At 44.4% G+C, this 17,266-nt stretch overlaps 1 protein-coding gene across 2 annotated transcripts in view; it reads right to left on the reverse strand.

The window, feature by feature from the left end:
- LOC146189829 (uncharacterized) overlaps nucleotides 1-7,748 on the reverse strand; it is an 8,675-nt gene extending 927 nt beyond the window's left edge. The window contains exons 1-4 of one of the 2 annotated variants that reach the window (XM_084604593.1): nucleotides 7,462-7,748; nucleotides 5,009-5,294; nucleotides 3,380-3,712; nucleotides 1,869-1,944 (exon numbers count right to left, since the gene is read on the reverse strand). In XM_084604593.1, coding sequence (XP_084460719.1) covers nucleotides 1,869-1,944; nucleotides 3,380-3,712; nucleotides 5,009-5,293 — 694 coding nt within the window. In that variant the 5' untranslated portion in view covers nucleotide 5,294; nucleotides 7,462-7,748. Of the gene's footprint in view, nucleotides 1-1,756; nucleotides 1,945-3,379; nucleotides 3,713-5,008; nucleotides 5,295-7,461 lie in introns of both variants that reach the window. The other variant, XM_084604594.1, reaches the window with a different exon arrangement.
- Between the last annotated feature and the right edge of the window lie 9,518 nt (nucleotides 7,749-17,266).

Raw genomic sequence — 17,266 nt, forward strand, 5'->3', positions numbered from 1 at the left:
ATGTGATGCAAGTTTGCTTACTAAAAAAAGTGGACGTAAAAAGTGGCCCCTTGCACTAACAGTACAATACATTCCTCTTAGAACATTACGCAGAGATAAAGGCACTCCGTGCCACATTTACTTGTACATCAGTTGACGCATTGCAAAGGTTGGTCCTCAATTTTGGGAAAAAGAAAGTAAAGATTGTCACAGTCCGTGGCCAGTGGAGGGCCTTAATTGCAGACAGTTGACTTTCATGACCAGCATGGTGCACATCACACCTCTCGGTCCCAGTGGAGGAGTAAAAAACTATACAGGACTGTTAAGTCTGTTGAAGAGAGGCAATGGCCAAAGCCACTTTTTACAGGACTGTTCACACTAACTGCATTGTCATTGTCATCCCTATCATCATCATCACTATAGCTGCAATGATCATCAACTAAATGAACCATCATCTCTATCGATACTATTATCATCGTCATTGTCACCGACTGCATTGTCATTATCATCACTACTAATTTCCTCACGCTAGACAAGAAAAATTAGGATTGGTTTCTCACGAGCCCGGAGAGGCGCAGTGGTTTGCGCGCTTGGCTGGGGATTAGAGGGTTAGCAGTTTGAGCCCCGGTGGAGACAAGATTTTTGTCTTTTAAGTGTCAGTTCGTGCGAACATTTCTTGTGGGCATGTCCCGAGGATATTTTCTGCGAACATTTTCGCAGCCTGCGAGCCAAGAAAGACTTTTGCCTTAATACGTCACCACAGAATAGACTTGCAGACTGATCGAAAATTCGACGACTTGTCGTCCTAAGGAAATGCAATAGAATATGCGAGATGTAAAGTCCTTCGTTTCATTACATCAGAGTTCAGCAAGCTACCTCAATGTCTGCAGCGCTGCTGATGTCGCATGTTGATCGCAGTAATCTGCTTTGGGTCCACCTGATTAGCTTGTCATTGCTGCTGTGTGAGATAAGGCGTGCCTTTACTGCTTTCTTCATCATCGGTATAGTAATTTTTGGTGACGTCAAGCACGTATACAGGTACAAAATTTTCTGACAGCTCTGTGTGCAAGATGCATATAATTAATTTAAATTTTGCTGACAGTGACTGCCGATGTTTGGGAGGAACAGCTTGTTGCATAGTCAAGCGACTAGGACAAGTTTAGTTTTTATGGCCAGGCTCCCCTAAAGTTCGCTGTTGATGTGGCGACAGCATGGCGGCAGACTTCGTAGTTACTTCCAAATTTGTTTTATGTGATAACTTTTGTGGCTATCTTGAAACAGAAAAGTGTGAAAGCAATTTTTTTGCGGCACTTGTGTTTGTAAATGCCTAGCCACTTCTTCGTATACTACAGCCTTGTTTGCTACCTTATACTGGTGTGGTTTCATGACCAAAAAGCTGACCTTTGCATTTCAAATGTGCTTGCTTAATGCGATATTGTTAAAGATCTAATTCTCTAGAAAATGTGGCGCTGGCAAAAAATCATGGCTGTGAGCGAAAAATCATGAGCGCCGAGATACTTTTTGATGAAGTGATGTCCACCGAGCAATTGTCAAGTTTTTGAACCAAATGGTGGGAATTTCTTTCCAAGCCCAACTTTTTTGGTTACAAATGATTCATGAATCGTTTTTTGTTAACATGAACACAACCACAAATGGTGGGCAACACACAAAGTGGGCGGTTGTGCTGAAGTGGACAAACGTCCCGCCATTTACCTGCGACACAAATCTCGCGCGGGGGGGGGGGGGGGGGGGGGGGGGGGGGGGGGGGTTCGCTCACCGGGAGCCTGGTGTGAGCAGCCAATGTGGTTGAGTGCTGGGGATGGCCGGCACCGTTGCGACACTGTGCACCGATGCCGGACCGTAGCCTACACCACGTCGTTGAACTTTACCTGGCGAAGGCATTTGAGGCTGCTGTTGCTGCCTGTGCATGCTAGATGCAAGGTCCACGGCACAGGGCATCACCATCTGCAGAGCACATTTCAAAGCATAAGTACAACCTCACTTTCATGTAAAGCACAAACAAGGGTACAGCCTCGTCCAGCATCACTGCGTCCGACCCGGCCTCGCAGTAAAGCTAAGTGGCAAGCCATAAAAGCAGCCCATCCGAGCCGCTATGTGCTTGCATCGCTTTGCATCAATATGTGCCTTCATCGGATGCAGTGTTGCTTTGAAAGCAGTGACCGTGTTATAGCTAGAAGTGTATGATCCTGTACATGAACAGCACTAACAAAGGTGCAGGTGCTCTATCAGCCAGGCACACCAGTAAAATGGGAAATATTGTGTACAATCCTGCTGGTTGGAGGCATAAGGAGGCCACCGACAAACAGACAGGATGAAGGGTTAACTAACAATTGATTTCTTTCACGAATGTTTTTTAGATCTAATGTTTACAACACTGCAACACAATGTTTCAGTGCTTAAACCTCGCTCATAACAACCCTAACGGGCTAATCATCTTCTTGTGCCATCAACAGGCACAGTGCTTTAGCCCCCTATGAGCCAACATCAATTAGGCCATATCTTAGCCCTGTTAACTAGAGAACAACAGTCAGGAGAATCATGTCTGCCTAACTTAAGCCACTATGATGAGTAGTGTAGACTGTTGGACCAATTGGTAAACAGACATTTCAGTGTGTCTCCCTTTAGCCCTGTCCATTTTGTGCAAGGTTTTCCGTGAAACATCGCTGTGCTGTTACCTCTTCTTCTTAAGTCATAATTTGAAATGGATTTGCATTGCTATAAATATAGACAGATTTGCCTCTCCCATCAGAGCACCTCCAAAAAAAAGAATGGTGATGCAATCAATTGCTTGTTGCACTCGGACTCAAATTTCAATGCCGCTTACCTCACAAAGATAACATGGTGTGTTCAGCTTTAAAGGCCACATGATGATGGCTCGCCAACAGTAAAAGCACGGACATGAGATAGTCGTGTTACTGGCATCACAGCAGTCACGTGACAGGCCTTTGAGAAGTGTGGCTATTCGGGCGATTGGCACAAGTAAGAAGTGAACCGAAGAAATGGCACGTGCATATTTTGCTTCTACCATCAGAATTCGCCATTTCTGTCATTTTGTGCTGTTCCTTGATTGTGAGGTCTTTTGAGTCTACCGTCAACAAATCTCGTTGCATGAGGTAACTTTAAGTGATTCGACCGACCTCAGTGAACTAATACTTCGCTCTTTCTAGTTCAGGGGTTCTCAAACTGCCCTGCACAGAAATCTCAGGTTTCAGCAGACCATTTCACAATGTAACTGCACGTTCCTTTTGCATCTGTGTTGGGCAGGAAAATATGCAAGCCAGGACCCTCTAGAGTTCCTCAGCAGCTTTTAGGACGTGATGAACCCTTGAGCTAGTCCAAAATATGAATGCATGACAGGGGAGCAAAGGCCAGACGTCACCTGTCTGGGAGGGCCGACAGACACGAGCGGGTTGTAATGCACTGTGGCAGGTGGGACAGACGGCGGCTGCAGGATCACCCGCCGTGCCCGACGTAGTTCTTTGCTACGCATGTAGCACTGTAGAAGCAGCAGCGACATGTTGACGCCAATGAGCAACACGCCGATGTAGACAAACACCAGGAGGTCTCCACCACTGACTCCACCCTCTGGCTCGCTCATACCGGAGGGCATCAAAGGCAGCTCGGGATTCAGCGAGGCATCCGGTGCGCCCGTCTGGATGGCACCGGCGATGACGAGGGCAATGCCAGTGAGAATGGCCGATACATAAAAGACCTGTAAATGCGCGCAGGATGTGGTCACAGGGCGCGTGCGTGTGCTCACACACATTTGTCAAAGCACGAGCTAAAATTACACAAAGCTACTCCAGTAAAGCTTAGATAACTTGAGCTCGAAGGTACTGAACATTTTTTCAAATTAAGTGGAAGCTGAATTATGGGAGTGTTACCGCAATCGATGTTGACAATGCAAAGGTAAGAGCACAAACGAAACAAGTTTAGATGAATAAGATTTCACTGTATAGAAGAACTACTACAGTCAACTCTCAATGATTTGAACTCAAAAGGTTCAATAATTTATCTCAAGTACACAGAATTTGAATTAAGGTGAAACTTGGTAACACACCTGTCATTAAGGAGCAGATCATGTTAAAATTAAGAAAGTTCAGAACAATGAGAGCCAACTCCATTACAAAATTAATGCTGCCTGTAGCAAGGTGGCACAGCACTGTCTGGTCAGGGCGAATAAATCACTAATAGTCATTGGAAAAAAAAAATTAAAAGATGAAAGAAACTGTTGATGTTTTATTTGCGTCGATTCTTAGGCTGCGCACAGGAATTCAAAACCATGGCAGGTAAATAGAGAATGAGAGTTTTCTATAAAACCAGTATCATCAACTACTGTCACTGAGATCAATCAATCAGTGGCCATTACAGGTAATAACTCTACATTGGCTAAGTTTATAGAGTTAACGTCTAAGGAATCAATTATTTTCTTTATTTCGCCCAAAACTCTCCCCCACTTGGCAGTCTGTTAGCCAATTGGAGCAGCATGGTACGATTGGTGTAGTACATGCTGAGGCAAGAAACACTGCACGGCATTCTAAGAAATATTTTATTAAATATTTCTTCAATATATGTTGCACTGATGTCACAAGCTAGGCTATGCTTTAAAGGAAAAGTACAAAGATGGCAACACTTTTTGTTTTACAAGAGCTAGGAAGAAGATATCATCAGGCATGTCATATATCTTCACCCATACTGCTCACTAAATGAGCCAATCAAATTGCTTAATGTCATATTAAAGTGCTCTTCCCTTATCATTCAATTTGCCCAACAAAATTCTTCTAAAGTCCTAGAACGAATGCACCTGTACAGCCAATAAATTTTCCTAACCACATTCATAGAAAATTCCATACTAAAATTCATACAGGAAAGAAGCAATAAAAAGACTGTAAGAAGGAAGAACACGACTCACCAAACACACTAGCGGATGCTAGAGATACACCAACAAGAACCAAATAGCCTGAAATGCACTTCCCTAGCCTCCTGAAACTGGGTGAATGCAACAAACCTGCTGGAAGTAGTGGCACACTTCGTGAGCGTTACAGGTGACGGTTGACACTGGCTGTGGTTGCTGCTGCTGCTGCTGCTGCTGTTGTTGGGTGTGGGCTGATGTGACTGACAGCGAGCGCAGCGGCTGTTCTCCGGCGTGGGGCTGCGGGGCGAATGGGGGCATGCGAGGCCCCCCACCCTGTGACCCCGCTGCCAGGTGGTAGCCGTGGCTCTGCTGTGACGATGGTGGTGGAGTGCAGCTCCCGCAACGACCCTCGCTCGGCTCGAACAGCAGCGACGACATTCTGCATGCAGTGACAACGACCCTCTTAAAGTCACAGAAATTGTGTCACTTACTGGGCAAGTTCAGTGTGAGACTAATTCTCCAAGCATCAAAATATCCATGAATCCTTGGTGGCCCACCCACCGTGCTTTCTTTTCTTAGTATCATCACATCAGCCCAATACTGTCAGAAAAAGGCCGCTCTCATTGATCCCGAACAAGTCTTGTGTCATACAGAATCAATGGCCACCATATCACCACACACTTCCCAATTTTATTTGCACATCTGGCTCTGTGCTGCCGCTGCTGCACTTACCTCCTTTTGGCGTTTTCACCGTTCAGTAGAGGGAACATTGGTTATCTTCCCTCTGAATTACATGCCCCTCCTATGCCCATTTACCCATTTCGATTTCAGCTAGGATGTTGTTTCTTGACCTATTCTGGCCGCTTCTTGTCTCACTGTAAAGTATACAAAGCATCTTGTATGTTTATTACAGAGCATTTCCATTTGATTTAAGAACAAAAATTAATTAGCTTAAGATATGTAGCATCACTGGCGCATCACTGCCAGATGGATTCAACATCAACAATCTTGAAACCGTCACCATAACAATCCAATGCAATCAGAGATTGAAAAGACAACAGCCATAATCGGGTATTTGATCATGACACAGCAAAAGTTAAAAAGTCATAACTGCAGCCAAAATCTTGCAAACAATATCAGTATACCAAGAGAAGAAATGGAAAGGACTGCAAAACTGAAAATATGCTAACTACTTATCTATTACTTTTTATACTTTTTATCACACAAAGCTTTAATAAGGACATCCATTTCATAACAGCCTGTGCTTGAGGTAATGCAATGTGCACTGTGCAAAAATGCATACATAGACCCAAGAAACACAGCAGACATTGCTTTTAAACTGTGCATACAATCTCATTCCCCCAATAGCACACACAGTGCAGAGTCTTCTATATGCTTCAAGGTACTGTTCCTCTCTCAATGAATGGCAAGACAAAGATCTCTTTAAATTTTATCCTGCTATTAACCTGGCCTCCAAGTGAAGCCGCATTGACCTAGCTGAGAAGTTTCTCCAGCTCATCTCCCTGCATTTGCCTCCCTTCCAACCTCGACTATGTTCTTTTTCAAGCCTTAATTGGTAGTCGCCCAGATCCATTCATTTATACCGCTGGCAATCAGTTCTGGTTGAATCCAAATAACTTTTGCTTCATTATGAACAAAACAATTTCTGCAATCAATTGGGCTCCTAATAAATGATAACAGCTGCGGTTTCCTTCGATGGTACAAATAAGCGCCTTCAAATAGGTGCATTTTCCTGTAAGGCAGTAATGACTTGAGCATTGTAGAAAAAAAAAAAAAAATCAAAACCCCTCACGTGAAATCGCCTATGTGATCAACAACGCAGCAAATCAGACTTTGCAAGCAGTGGCACGAAACGACGAGTCATTAGGACAATGTGCTTTTTACTCCTTATTGGGTGCTCCACTGGACTCCCCCGCCACTGTACTGCTTTCTCCGAGGACTCAGTACTCCGTTCGATGCAAAAACACTAGAGAACAAAGCACACTTGCGAGAATGGTCGTTAAATAAACGAGAAACACAGGCAGCACAAACTAGGATCCCGCGACGGTTCGGGGCTAGCCGTGCCGGCTAGTAACCTACGTGCAACCCAAAAGCGTGAAGAAATAAATACAAGGCTATCGCAGCGATGTAAGCACCGAAGTCACCTTTTACTGCAGTGGTTAGGGCGCGCGGGCTCCTCATCGGGCATCGGAACAATCTTCGAGCAATCCGATCCGCTCCTTGCACGCTCTAATAATCCGGCTGGGTCGTAGATGATGCGCCACGAACCACGCACAACGGCTTTCACATAGCATGCCACAAGGGACGCACCGAGGCTCGACCGAGGCCAGAACTCCGTGTTAAGGGTCAATTTACGATCAGGTCGTCGCGAACCGGGGAACGTTGTACAAGCCTGCGCCAAGCACAGGCCGGGTTTCGAGGAACCACAGGATAGGGCCCAGTGTAAACAAACCGACAGCCCGCGAGGCGAGAACGCGTACACAGATGGCTGGCGAACGGCGACCCCGCCAGCAAGCACGCCGTTTAAAAATGGAAGATGCCTTTCACGCGGCGCTGTTTATTGTACGGCCGCATGTAAACATTACCTCGGAGCAGAGAGAAGAAGACTTCAGCGGAGTAGCCGTCAGGCGCCAAGGGTTTCCGTCGGTCGCTGTGTGGAGCCATTGACACCGATGCCGCGCCAGCGGCTCATGGCTCCCTGGGGCGGCCCTCAAGGCTCACAGACTCACATGACAAACGCGCGACCGCCTTGAGCAATGGGCACTTGACATAAGTTCAAAAGGGAGGAAGAGGAGTGCGGAATAACGCGATCATTCTCATGAGCAGTGGTTCACCCCTTGGCCCTACGATGAAAAGTTGACAGACCGCAACCTCAAACAGTTTGAGCCGTCGACATTACGCTTGGATAAGCAGTAATTTCGTAATAATGCTGGCAAATTAAGTTAATTTGCTTAACTAGCTTACAAAAAATACTAATCACCTGATTTTGTAGTGAATTTATATAGCTTCATCAAAAATTTATTTATGCACTACAATTCTCAATTTCTCAGTGAGGCTTGCCTGAAACTCCTAAAATAAGCAAACAGTTTGTTTTCTCTACTGTGTTTTTAGGTAGGAGCACCTGCTTCGAATGAGCTTGACGTTGTGAGCTTTGCCAAAGTTTCGTGTGCCGGTGTGGTTGGTACGGAATCGTCATGTGTCAACCAGCTCGCCCTTTAGCTCGCCCAGATACAGCGCTCGCGCACAATTCATATGACGTGCTGCGTAGAGCGAATCCGACTTGTGAAAGATGGCATCGACGCCAAGTCGAGGCCACGTACCTGCAGTCATAGAGTTTCTAAATATGTAGTAACTCTATGGCTAAATAACTAAACTAAATAACTATAGGAGGAGGATGAGGAGGAGAAGGAAAGAGAAAAATAACTAAACTATAGTTTCTAAATATTGTAATATTGTGTAAATAATTAATATTGTTGCATTGTATTGTATTGTAATATTGTATTGCACTGTATTGTAAATATTTTATTGTATTGTATGTATTGTAATATTGTAGAAACTCTATGCCTGCAGCGACCCGCGGAAACGAACAAAATACTGTTGCATCATCTGAACCGCCATATGTCCTAAAGAGCAAAAGAAAAGAAAAAAAAAAAAAACATACGCCTCATACAGTTAGTTTATATTAATGATGAGCATCAGCCTTTAGTCTCATTCTCCAGCCTGATATCTCCTAGCTGCCATCTCAACCATATTGAGACAGTAAAAAAAAAAAAAAAAAGCAAACCTTATAGTCCTTACAAATATTCTTTTTTTTATCAAATGAATTTTTTGCACACTCTCGGTAAGGCATATATAAATATTCTGCTTAATAAATTGGCATTCACATGTTTATGACTTAAAAATAAAGAAATTAAAAAAATCTCAAATCATAGCTTTTTAAAGATGTTTAAAAATTTGAAACGCCTAGTATTGAAGTAAGAAACCACAATCTAAAAAATTTAGTGGTAAGACGCCCGACTACTGTGCCGGAGTTCCCGGGTTCGAACCCGACCGCGGCGGCTGCGTTTCGATGGAGGCGAAACGAAGTGGCGTCCGTGTGCTGTGCGATGTCAGCGCACGTTAAAGATCCCCAGGTGGTCGAAATTACTCCGTAGCCCTCCACTACGGCTCCCCTTTCTCTCTTTCCACTTTCATTCCCACCTTCCTCCCTTCCCTTACGGCGCGGTTCGGGTGTCCACAGAGCAAGTGTGACAGTTACTGCGCCTTTCTCTTCCTGTGAACCAATTTAATTATTTATTTAGAGCATAGAAAGTGTGCTAAATTTTTTTTCTTGCGGAAATTTAAGACGCCTATTTTTTTGTTTTTAATGTTAAAACTCTTGTGCGACAAACTGGCTATTCTAATAGATGTTATAAACTTTTGTAAGGTATTTTGTAAACAATTTTTTTATATCACATTTCGAAGTGCAGATAAAAAAAGTGCAGGTTAAAGAACCCTGGGTTAAAGTGTCCTTTACTACGGCGTCTCTCATAGGCGCAGTCGCTTTGGGACGTTATGTAACGACCACCGCGGCGGCTTTAAAAAAAAAAAAAAAGTCAGGTTTATATACATATTTGTGCTTTGCTCACTTCTTTGCACGGTACCCGTTTATGCCACTTACGGAAACAGTTCCGGAAAGCGTCGAATCTCAAATGTACTTTTCCTTTACTGCAAGAAACAGTTGTTTGGGCCTGGATTCTCCTTCGTTAATAGCACAGCTTGCAGTTTCATTTCTGATTTTTTTTTTCGGCTTGTGGAGTGGGTTTTCTATAGAAGTGTTGGAGAAATGCGAGCTTAAATGACATCATCAAGGCTGACATCATCAAAGCAAACTAGACCAAAACTGAACTGCACCTCCTTTATTGTAAAAATAGGGGAGGCGCTGATCTGAAAAATAAGATGTCGAGCAACTCTTTTGGGCGGCGATATGTGTTCCAGCGAGCAGAAATTTTAACTTAGCAGCGCGCGGAAGATCGTACTATATTTTTGCACTGCAGTTTTTGGGGCGGTCCCGAAAGGGTTAAATGACATTTCCGTTTCTTTTGTATTCACTCGGCCGTTATGTACAGCTGCCAGTTAAGTACTGCATGTTTTGTCTCGCCCTTTTCCTTCTAACTCACATTCCCAGCTGTCTGTTTGTGCCTTCACATGTATTTCTAAATACATGTGAAGGCACAAACATTTCTAAATACATTTCTAATGTATTCCTAAAAACACACACACACACACACACACACACACACACACACACACACACACACACACACACACACACACACACACACACACACACACACACACACACACACACACACACACACACACACACACACACACACACACACACACACACACACACACACACACACACACACACACACACACACACACACACACACACACACACACACACACACACACACACACACACACACACACACACACGCGCGCGCGCGCGCGCGCGGTTCGGTTTAACTGCCGAGTGTTAGATATTATTACACTGCCTAGAATATACTGGATATTCTAGGCACTATAATATTATGTCCAAGCTCGGCATAGGACAACTGAGGAATGAAAATGTGTGATGTAATGTTGAGGCAGGCTGGCTATCGTTATCGTAGATCAAAACTACATAGTAGCGGGTTGTATCGAAATTGTTATCCCTAAGGTCACTGCATAGAAATTTGACGTCACGGCCATTGCTCGACTGTTAAAACCGAAACAGGCGACAGAAAGAAAATTAATTATAAATAATTTAGCGGTCCTAGGCGAATACTATGCGATGGTAAATGTGCAATGACGTCGTATGCACCATACACAAGAAAAACAAAACATGCAAACTGAATTTGGTGTCTATATTTCTCCAGGCCTTTTTTGTGTTCAATTGTACGTTAGTACCCAAGATCTTCATGTGTTATATTGTTACGGATATGGAGTCTTGAAAGTGGAACGTGGCGAACGAGATCAGAGACAGTGTCCAGGTCATCTTTTGCTATCAAGAAATGATAAATATCATCTGCGATGCCTTTCAACAAATGACCTACTTTATCTTCCCCTGTCATCTGCCCATTTGTTGCTTTACAGAGCTTTAAGACTTACTCTTATAGGTTGTGTAAGTTTCTACCGTTAGCTGAGCCCTAATAAGGGAGTAATTACTCAATGACATCCACCCAAGCGTAGCCATACGGCTACGAAGGAAAGCTGAGCCTTGTTTGCGAGCAGGTGTTCAGCGCGTTATTTTCAGAGTAAGGCAGTTGCCAAAGCACAGGCGCAATTCAGTGCCAAAATGCTCCAAGGTTGTCAGAGTCCTCATGGTTTTCGAACCAGACTAACGCGGTATTTGTCAGGAAGAAAACCACATTGGCTAGCTGAGCGGCGGCATCTCATCAGTTGTAGCGGCTCACCCGTTGGTAGTGAGTCAGCCACTCGTCAATGTCCTCGCCCGCCGCTCCTGCGAAAGTCCGAGGCCCCCAATAGAGTTGCGCGGAACCATCTCTAGCGCCAGCAGACCGGTCTCCAACCTGGATTGGTCTCCAACCTGGATTGCAGCGTCACCGTGAGCTGCTGGCGGGTCATCGGCAGATTGCATGGCGCTGGTCAGTTGTTCAAGGCCCGCAAGGCAACGACTCCTACGATGCTCTAGTTCTAACTGCGCTGAGTATCGAGCCTAGGATCTTCACCCGGCACCTCCACCACAATGTCAAGCCTGTAACGTGACCACGGAGGCCTTCTGAAGAGTTTCACAAGTGAGGTTCACACAGACAGCAGACAGCAACGCAGGCATCTTCTTCTTCGTTATTGATATAAACAGCGCGAACACAAAAACAAGGGACAAGAAACAAGAAAGCCACAGTACATGCGCTGACTCACAACTAAGCCTAAGCCGTTTACTCCAAGGCCCAGAAAAACAAACATGAAGAAAACGAAACAGTCACGTGAAAAAAACCCCTGGGTTCACCTGCTGCATAAAAATTACTTTAAAAAATCACTTAAAAAAGACACCTCTTTGCTTGAAAGAGCAAGAGACGTCTTGCTGACACACTTATTGTCCGTTGAAATAAAATACGCTTCCACTATCTCTCTCGTTATCTTCTCTTTGTGGCGATATAAAATCTTAACACTGTCAAACTTAGGAGTGCACTTCTTCTCCTTCTTCATTATTTCACATGACTGGCAATGGGATACCAGAAACGTTTTGTCCTTTCCAATCTTCTTCTTCTTCTTCTCCCTCGTTGTAATGGCACATACCCACAATGGGGGATTGGCCAGAATTCGTTGTAGGTGACATAATATAATTGATAATGTCGATTTGACTGTATGATAAATAACCTTATAATTAGGAGTTAGTGTTGCTGAAATAATTTGAAATGTTGAGGCGATAGTCATAGAAAACAATGAAAAAAAAGGATTAAAATTGTAAAATAATAAAAATAATAATAAAAAGGAAAAAAAGAGTACAATTCAGACAGATTTGCGCTAACAAACAAAATTTCCAGTAGCCAAGGTCCAACGGGGCGTGCACACTTCGATCTCCTCTTCCTTCTTCATTTTCTCGCCCTGATCGAGACTTCATCTCCGTAAAAATATTATTGTAAACCACGGATAATCAAGAGAAAGTACAAAACAAAGGAGGGAACGAACTATTTACCTTAATTGCATGAATGTAACAAAAAGTTTGAGGCCCTTCAACACCAGGAAAATTTTGAAATGATCATTGTGATGATGTTCACGTGACCTAATACAAGCCCCAACTTTTACACGCCGACACATGCAGTTTTAGACAAGAACGAGAACGCAAATAGCATATTAAAATTAGAAATAACAGACACGTACTACATTCAAATCGACAGGCAAAGCTTTGAGCACGCGCTACACTATCGAACGCAGCAAAGCCTTCGAAGCTGCCGCCACTCGCACAATGTCGTCGTCGTCTGTTATTTCCAGTCTTACGCCTGATTGCTGCTCTTTCATTTCTCTACTTCTCTCAACTTTTTCATCGCCTTCTCTTTGTCCAGTGGTCAAGCCACATTCCGAGTTTACACCCCCTGCGCATCGCACGCTTAGAACGAAGATAGCTGGAAAGCTGGCTTCTCCTTGTAATGGGTACGTCGGCGGCGAAGGTTGCTTTCCGTATTATCAGGGGAGCATTGAATGGCTGGTATTGTGAAGAATAACGGAGAAAATGAATTCACACTATATTCGGTAGGTTAGCTCCGAATACAACGCGAGGTGCGTTCTGAAATAATTGGTTTGAGGAAAATAAGTGGTATTCGCTCCAATATGGTGCTCATCAGAATTCTTCTGACAGTAAGCATTTGGAAACGAAGTTCTGGTGCTTTCCCATCCAATCGAATAAACTTTTGAATTAAGCGTGACCACAGTGAGATCGGCGAAGATCGCCGTTAGCCGGACCGTATACGTATAGGGCAGTGTGGAGACCCATGGGGCCCGCGTGCCTGAAATTGTCTGAAAAAAAAAAAAAAAGTTTTCTAGTGAATTAAGCTACGCCATGTACAACCCAGTTTCGCCTGGTTCCGACTCAATGACCTTGAAACCAGACCAAGGTTACGCCAAGCACCAATGTATGCCATGTATGAGTATGTTATATGACATTGATCTTCAAGTTATCTTCAACATAACTTGTAGCGGTCGCAATGATGTCACGATAAAGTACAGCGGAGGTTGATCACGTGATACGATGCATATATTGGTAGAGCTAAGCACGGTGGCTCAGACTCTAGACAACTATAGGCGACACCTAGAATGATATCCTACAGCGAGAGAGGTAAGTGTTTCGTTCGTAACAGTTGACATCGTACAGCAATGGTATAAAGCATGAACACGTGCATTCGAAGCTTGCGGTACACTTCTACTTCTTAGATACCGAGGTAATTTGAGGTATATGCCAGAGACATTTACCATGCAGCGGACGTATTTAGGTTATCGATAATTATTCCTTATGCGGTGGTTATATATTAGCAAATAAAACGGATGATTAGCTTCGTGCACTCAAGTTTATTAGTGGGCGGAACCTTGCGCATGGTTCCTATATCTGGCGAAGTAGGGTGGACATCTCTCCATGGAGGGTAACGTTTGGAACTTACCTCCTTCTTCAGAAGCTGATTGTTCTATTAAAGAAGGCTGAGGGGGCTGACCAAATGCACTCGCCTGAGTTGATAAATCTTAAGCCAGAAGAATGTAATTTTATGCCTGGCTTTTTTATGTAGACATGCTTTCTGACATGCTTTATGACATACATTTTTTATTTCTTTGTGGGTTATTTATCTAGTGGCGATTTTCAAAATTTACGGCGCACTATCTGAAGGGTACTCAAGTATCCTTGACATTTACAAGCGTTAAACCTTTTATGGAAAGCGGCGTGCCGATATTTGTAGGCACTTAGTAAAATCAACTATTTAGAACACTTGAAAATCACTGATGCGCCGCGCTAGTGATGACCAAAACATATATGCTGTGTACAAAACAGCACTCTCAGAGGTGTATTTCCGTGTCTATGACTTGCACCCTCCTGAAAGCTCCAGAAAGGGTGCACTGAGGTACTGACGCACCCTTTAAATGGATGCTGCGCTGCTTGCTGCCCCTATGAAAGTGTTCATCAGTACCTCAGTGCACCCTTTCCGGAGGATGTGAGTTATAGATATGGAAAGGATGCAATTTTTGTTTTACAGTGTACCTTAGCATTTCTTGGTTACTAACCCTATCAACATAAAATGTTTTCCAAATAATTTTTCACCAACACTGATTACTAATTCATTCACTGTTTATATATTATGCAGCCGGAGTCCAAATAATGTATTCATTTCTTGTACCTGCACTTAACCCTGACCAATCTCTCACTGAGGGTGTGTGTCATGTGTACAGAGGCGAGAAGACGAATAAGAATCACGAGACTCGCACTCTGATATCAGTCCCCCCATGCAGTTATGTGCCATGTTGCAAGAGGCCAAGAAGATATGGGCTGCAGCGAAGCGAATTCATAGACTTAAATAAACTTCGCTCAGTGTTTTCTGCTTTTATTAAAATCTACGATCTTGAATCTTATGCTTTCTTTTTTTTAGTACATCACTGATTTATTAAACCAATCCAGAATGTTCAGCATTTTTGGCTGTTCTCACTGAACGCTGGTCAATCCCCCCTCTTGGGTATGTTTCTTGATAACCATTGGCAGCACTATAAGCAACCGCAATGTGTATATATTCTCAGATCTTGCTATCCAAAATTCCAGTTTCGCTTTGGTCAGCACAACGTGTTAGTATTGTTCAAGTAACTTCTGCACTGTATTTTGAGCAGTCGTTACCATCTAATGGAAAGTACCTGACAATTGCTGTTATAAATGGTCTCTTGGAATATTACCTATTAGAGTATTCACGACACATAGCTATTTTCACAGATGAATACAAACGCGGTGAAAAGCAGCACTATGTAATTATTTCCAGACACTCGATTGGAGTTTTAGTTTGGCTCTTTAAAACGTTCTCTGTAATATTACTCACGTAATTATGCTCTCTGACTGCCTGTAAATTTTAGCAGCGCTGGAAAGCCCGAAGACGCGTCTTTTAAATTAAACCCTTATGTTTTTCCTTCCCTTGCATTTACAGGAAGTGCGCTTTCAGTGGGTTCAGGGGCACTTCGGCATTACTTCCAATATAATGGCCGATTTCTTAGAGAATTTAACTCTCGATGGGTATGTTGCCAATGTTGTACATAACATTATTTTGCTAAATATATCACGTTTTGAATGCTGCGCTCCTTGATCTATGAGCCACTCCTTGCGGACGCAGATTTTGAGCATTTAAATTTCCATTGGAGTATCCGGTACAGTATAGCTCGAGGAAATGCGATGTTTCCATGACAGCCTTGGCTTGTAGGATTCCTTACTTCAATCTTTATTTATGTCGCTCTGGATTCACGCCGTCGAATATCCCTGGTGAAAATCGTAACTGGTCTTACTGGTTTATGGAACAATTCCCAGTTGGTTCCCATTGAGTTCCTGTTGAGTTCTCATTGCAACCATGACGAATGATGCACAAGGATTAATCCTTGTGCGTCATTCGATTACGTGGAAACCATAGATCATTATATCCTCTACTGCCGGAGGTATGCTCCTCAGAGAAGATTTGGAAATTCCTCTTGCTCGCTTAGGACTTAAGCAAACAACACAGGAGGGCTTGATTTTTGCTTGCATCGAAAAGTGGCCGCCGCATTGAATATTAGTGACTGCAATATTGGAATGAGTGCGATGGAGGGAATGCGGCGCCATTTTTCTAGCTATAAGAGATAGCGTTGTTGTGACGATTACCGGTGCCGCCATTTGATTATTTCTGATCCAGGTAGACCTACGAGCGCAACATCCTCCCCACTGTCCCGGAAAACTTTCCCGCCATGACTCGCCGTGTCGCTTGGGCTGCGCAGGAATCTGTAAGTGGCAGGTAAGTTGTCAAGGATATGTGCGTGATTTTCAGCTGCTACTGGCACGAACAAAAATCAGGAAGACGCTTAACGTGCGCTGACATCGCACAGCACACGGACGCCACTTCGTTTGCTGTGCGATGTCAGCGCACGTTGTTGTTATGGCTGCAGGAAGAAGGAAAACAAAATGCACGGGCCTGCTACTGGCTCTGTTGCTGAGCACCTCCGCTGCCTGATTTATTTATAGGAAGGGAAAGGCGCTGTAACTGTCTCACTTGTTTTTGTGGACACCGCAACTGCGCCGTAAGGGAAGGGAGGAAGGTGGGAGTGAAAGTGGAAAGAGAGAAAGAGGAGCCGTAGTGGAGGGCTACGGAGTAATTTCGACCACCTGGGGATCTTTAACGTGCGCTGACATCGCACAGCACACGGACGCATCTTCGTTTCGCCTCCATCGAAACGCAGCCGCCGAGGTTGGGTTCGAACCCGGGTACTCCGGCACAGTAGTCGGGCGTCTTACCACTGCACCACCCCGGCGGGGCACCTCCGCTGCCTCGTGCGGACAGAAGAGAAAATAGAGAAGAAAGAAAAAGAAGAGGGAGAGAAAGATGCGTGCTGAAACAGCCGTCGTCCACCACCGAAACGGTGGCGGGTGCAACGACGGCCTACAACAGATAATTCGGTGGCAGGCTAGCCCCCGCCGCAAGCTGCTGTGACCTACCTGTCCCAGCCTCATCAGGGCCAGGAGCAGCCACCCTCCGTCGCCTCCCCGATATCAGCGTGGGAGGGTGAAGGGTGGCTGATTCTGGCCATGATGGGGCTGGGACAGGTAGGTCACCGCCGCTTGCGACGGTGGTTAGCCTGCCACCGATTTTTATCTGTTGTAGGCCGTCATTGCACCCGCCACTACTTCGGTGATGGACG

Source organism: Amblyomma maculatum, chromosome 5 (assembly GCF_055883805.1).
Source record: "Amblyomma maculatum isolate TAMU_Amacu chromosome 5, ASM5588380v1, whole genome shotgun sequence".
Lineage (NCBI taxonomy): Eukaryota > Metazoa > Arthropoda > Arachnida > Ixodida > Ixodidae > Amblyomma > Amblyomma maculatum.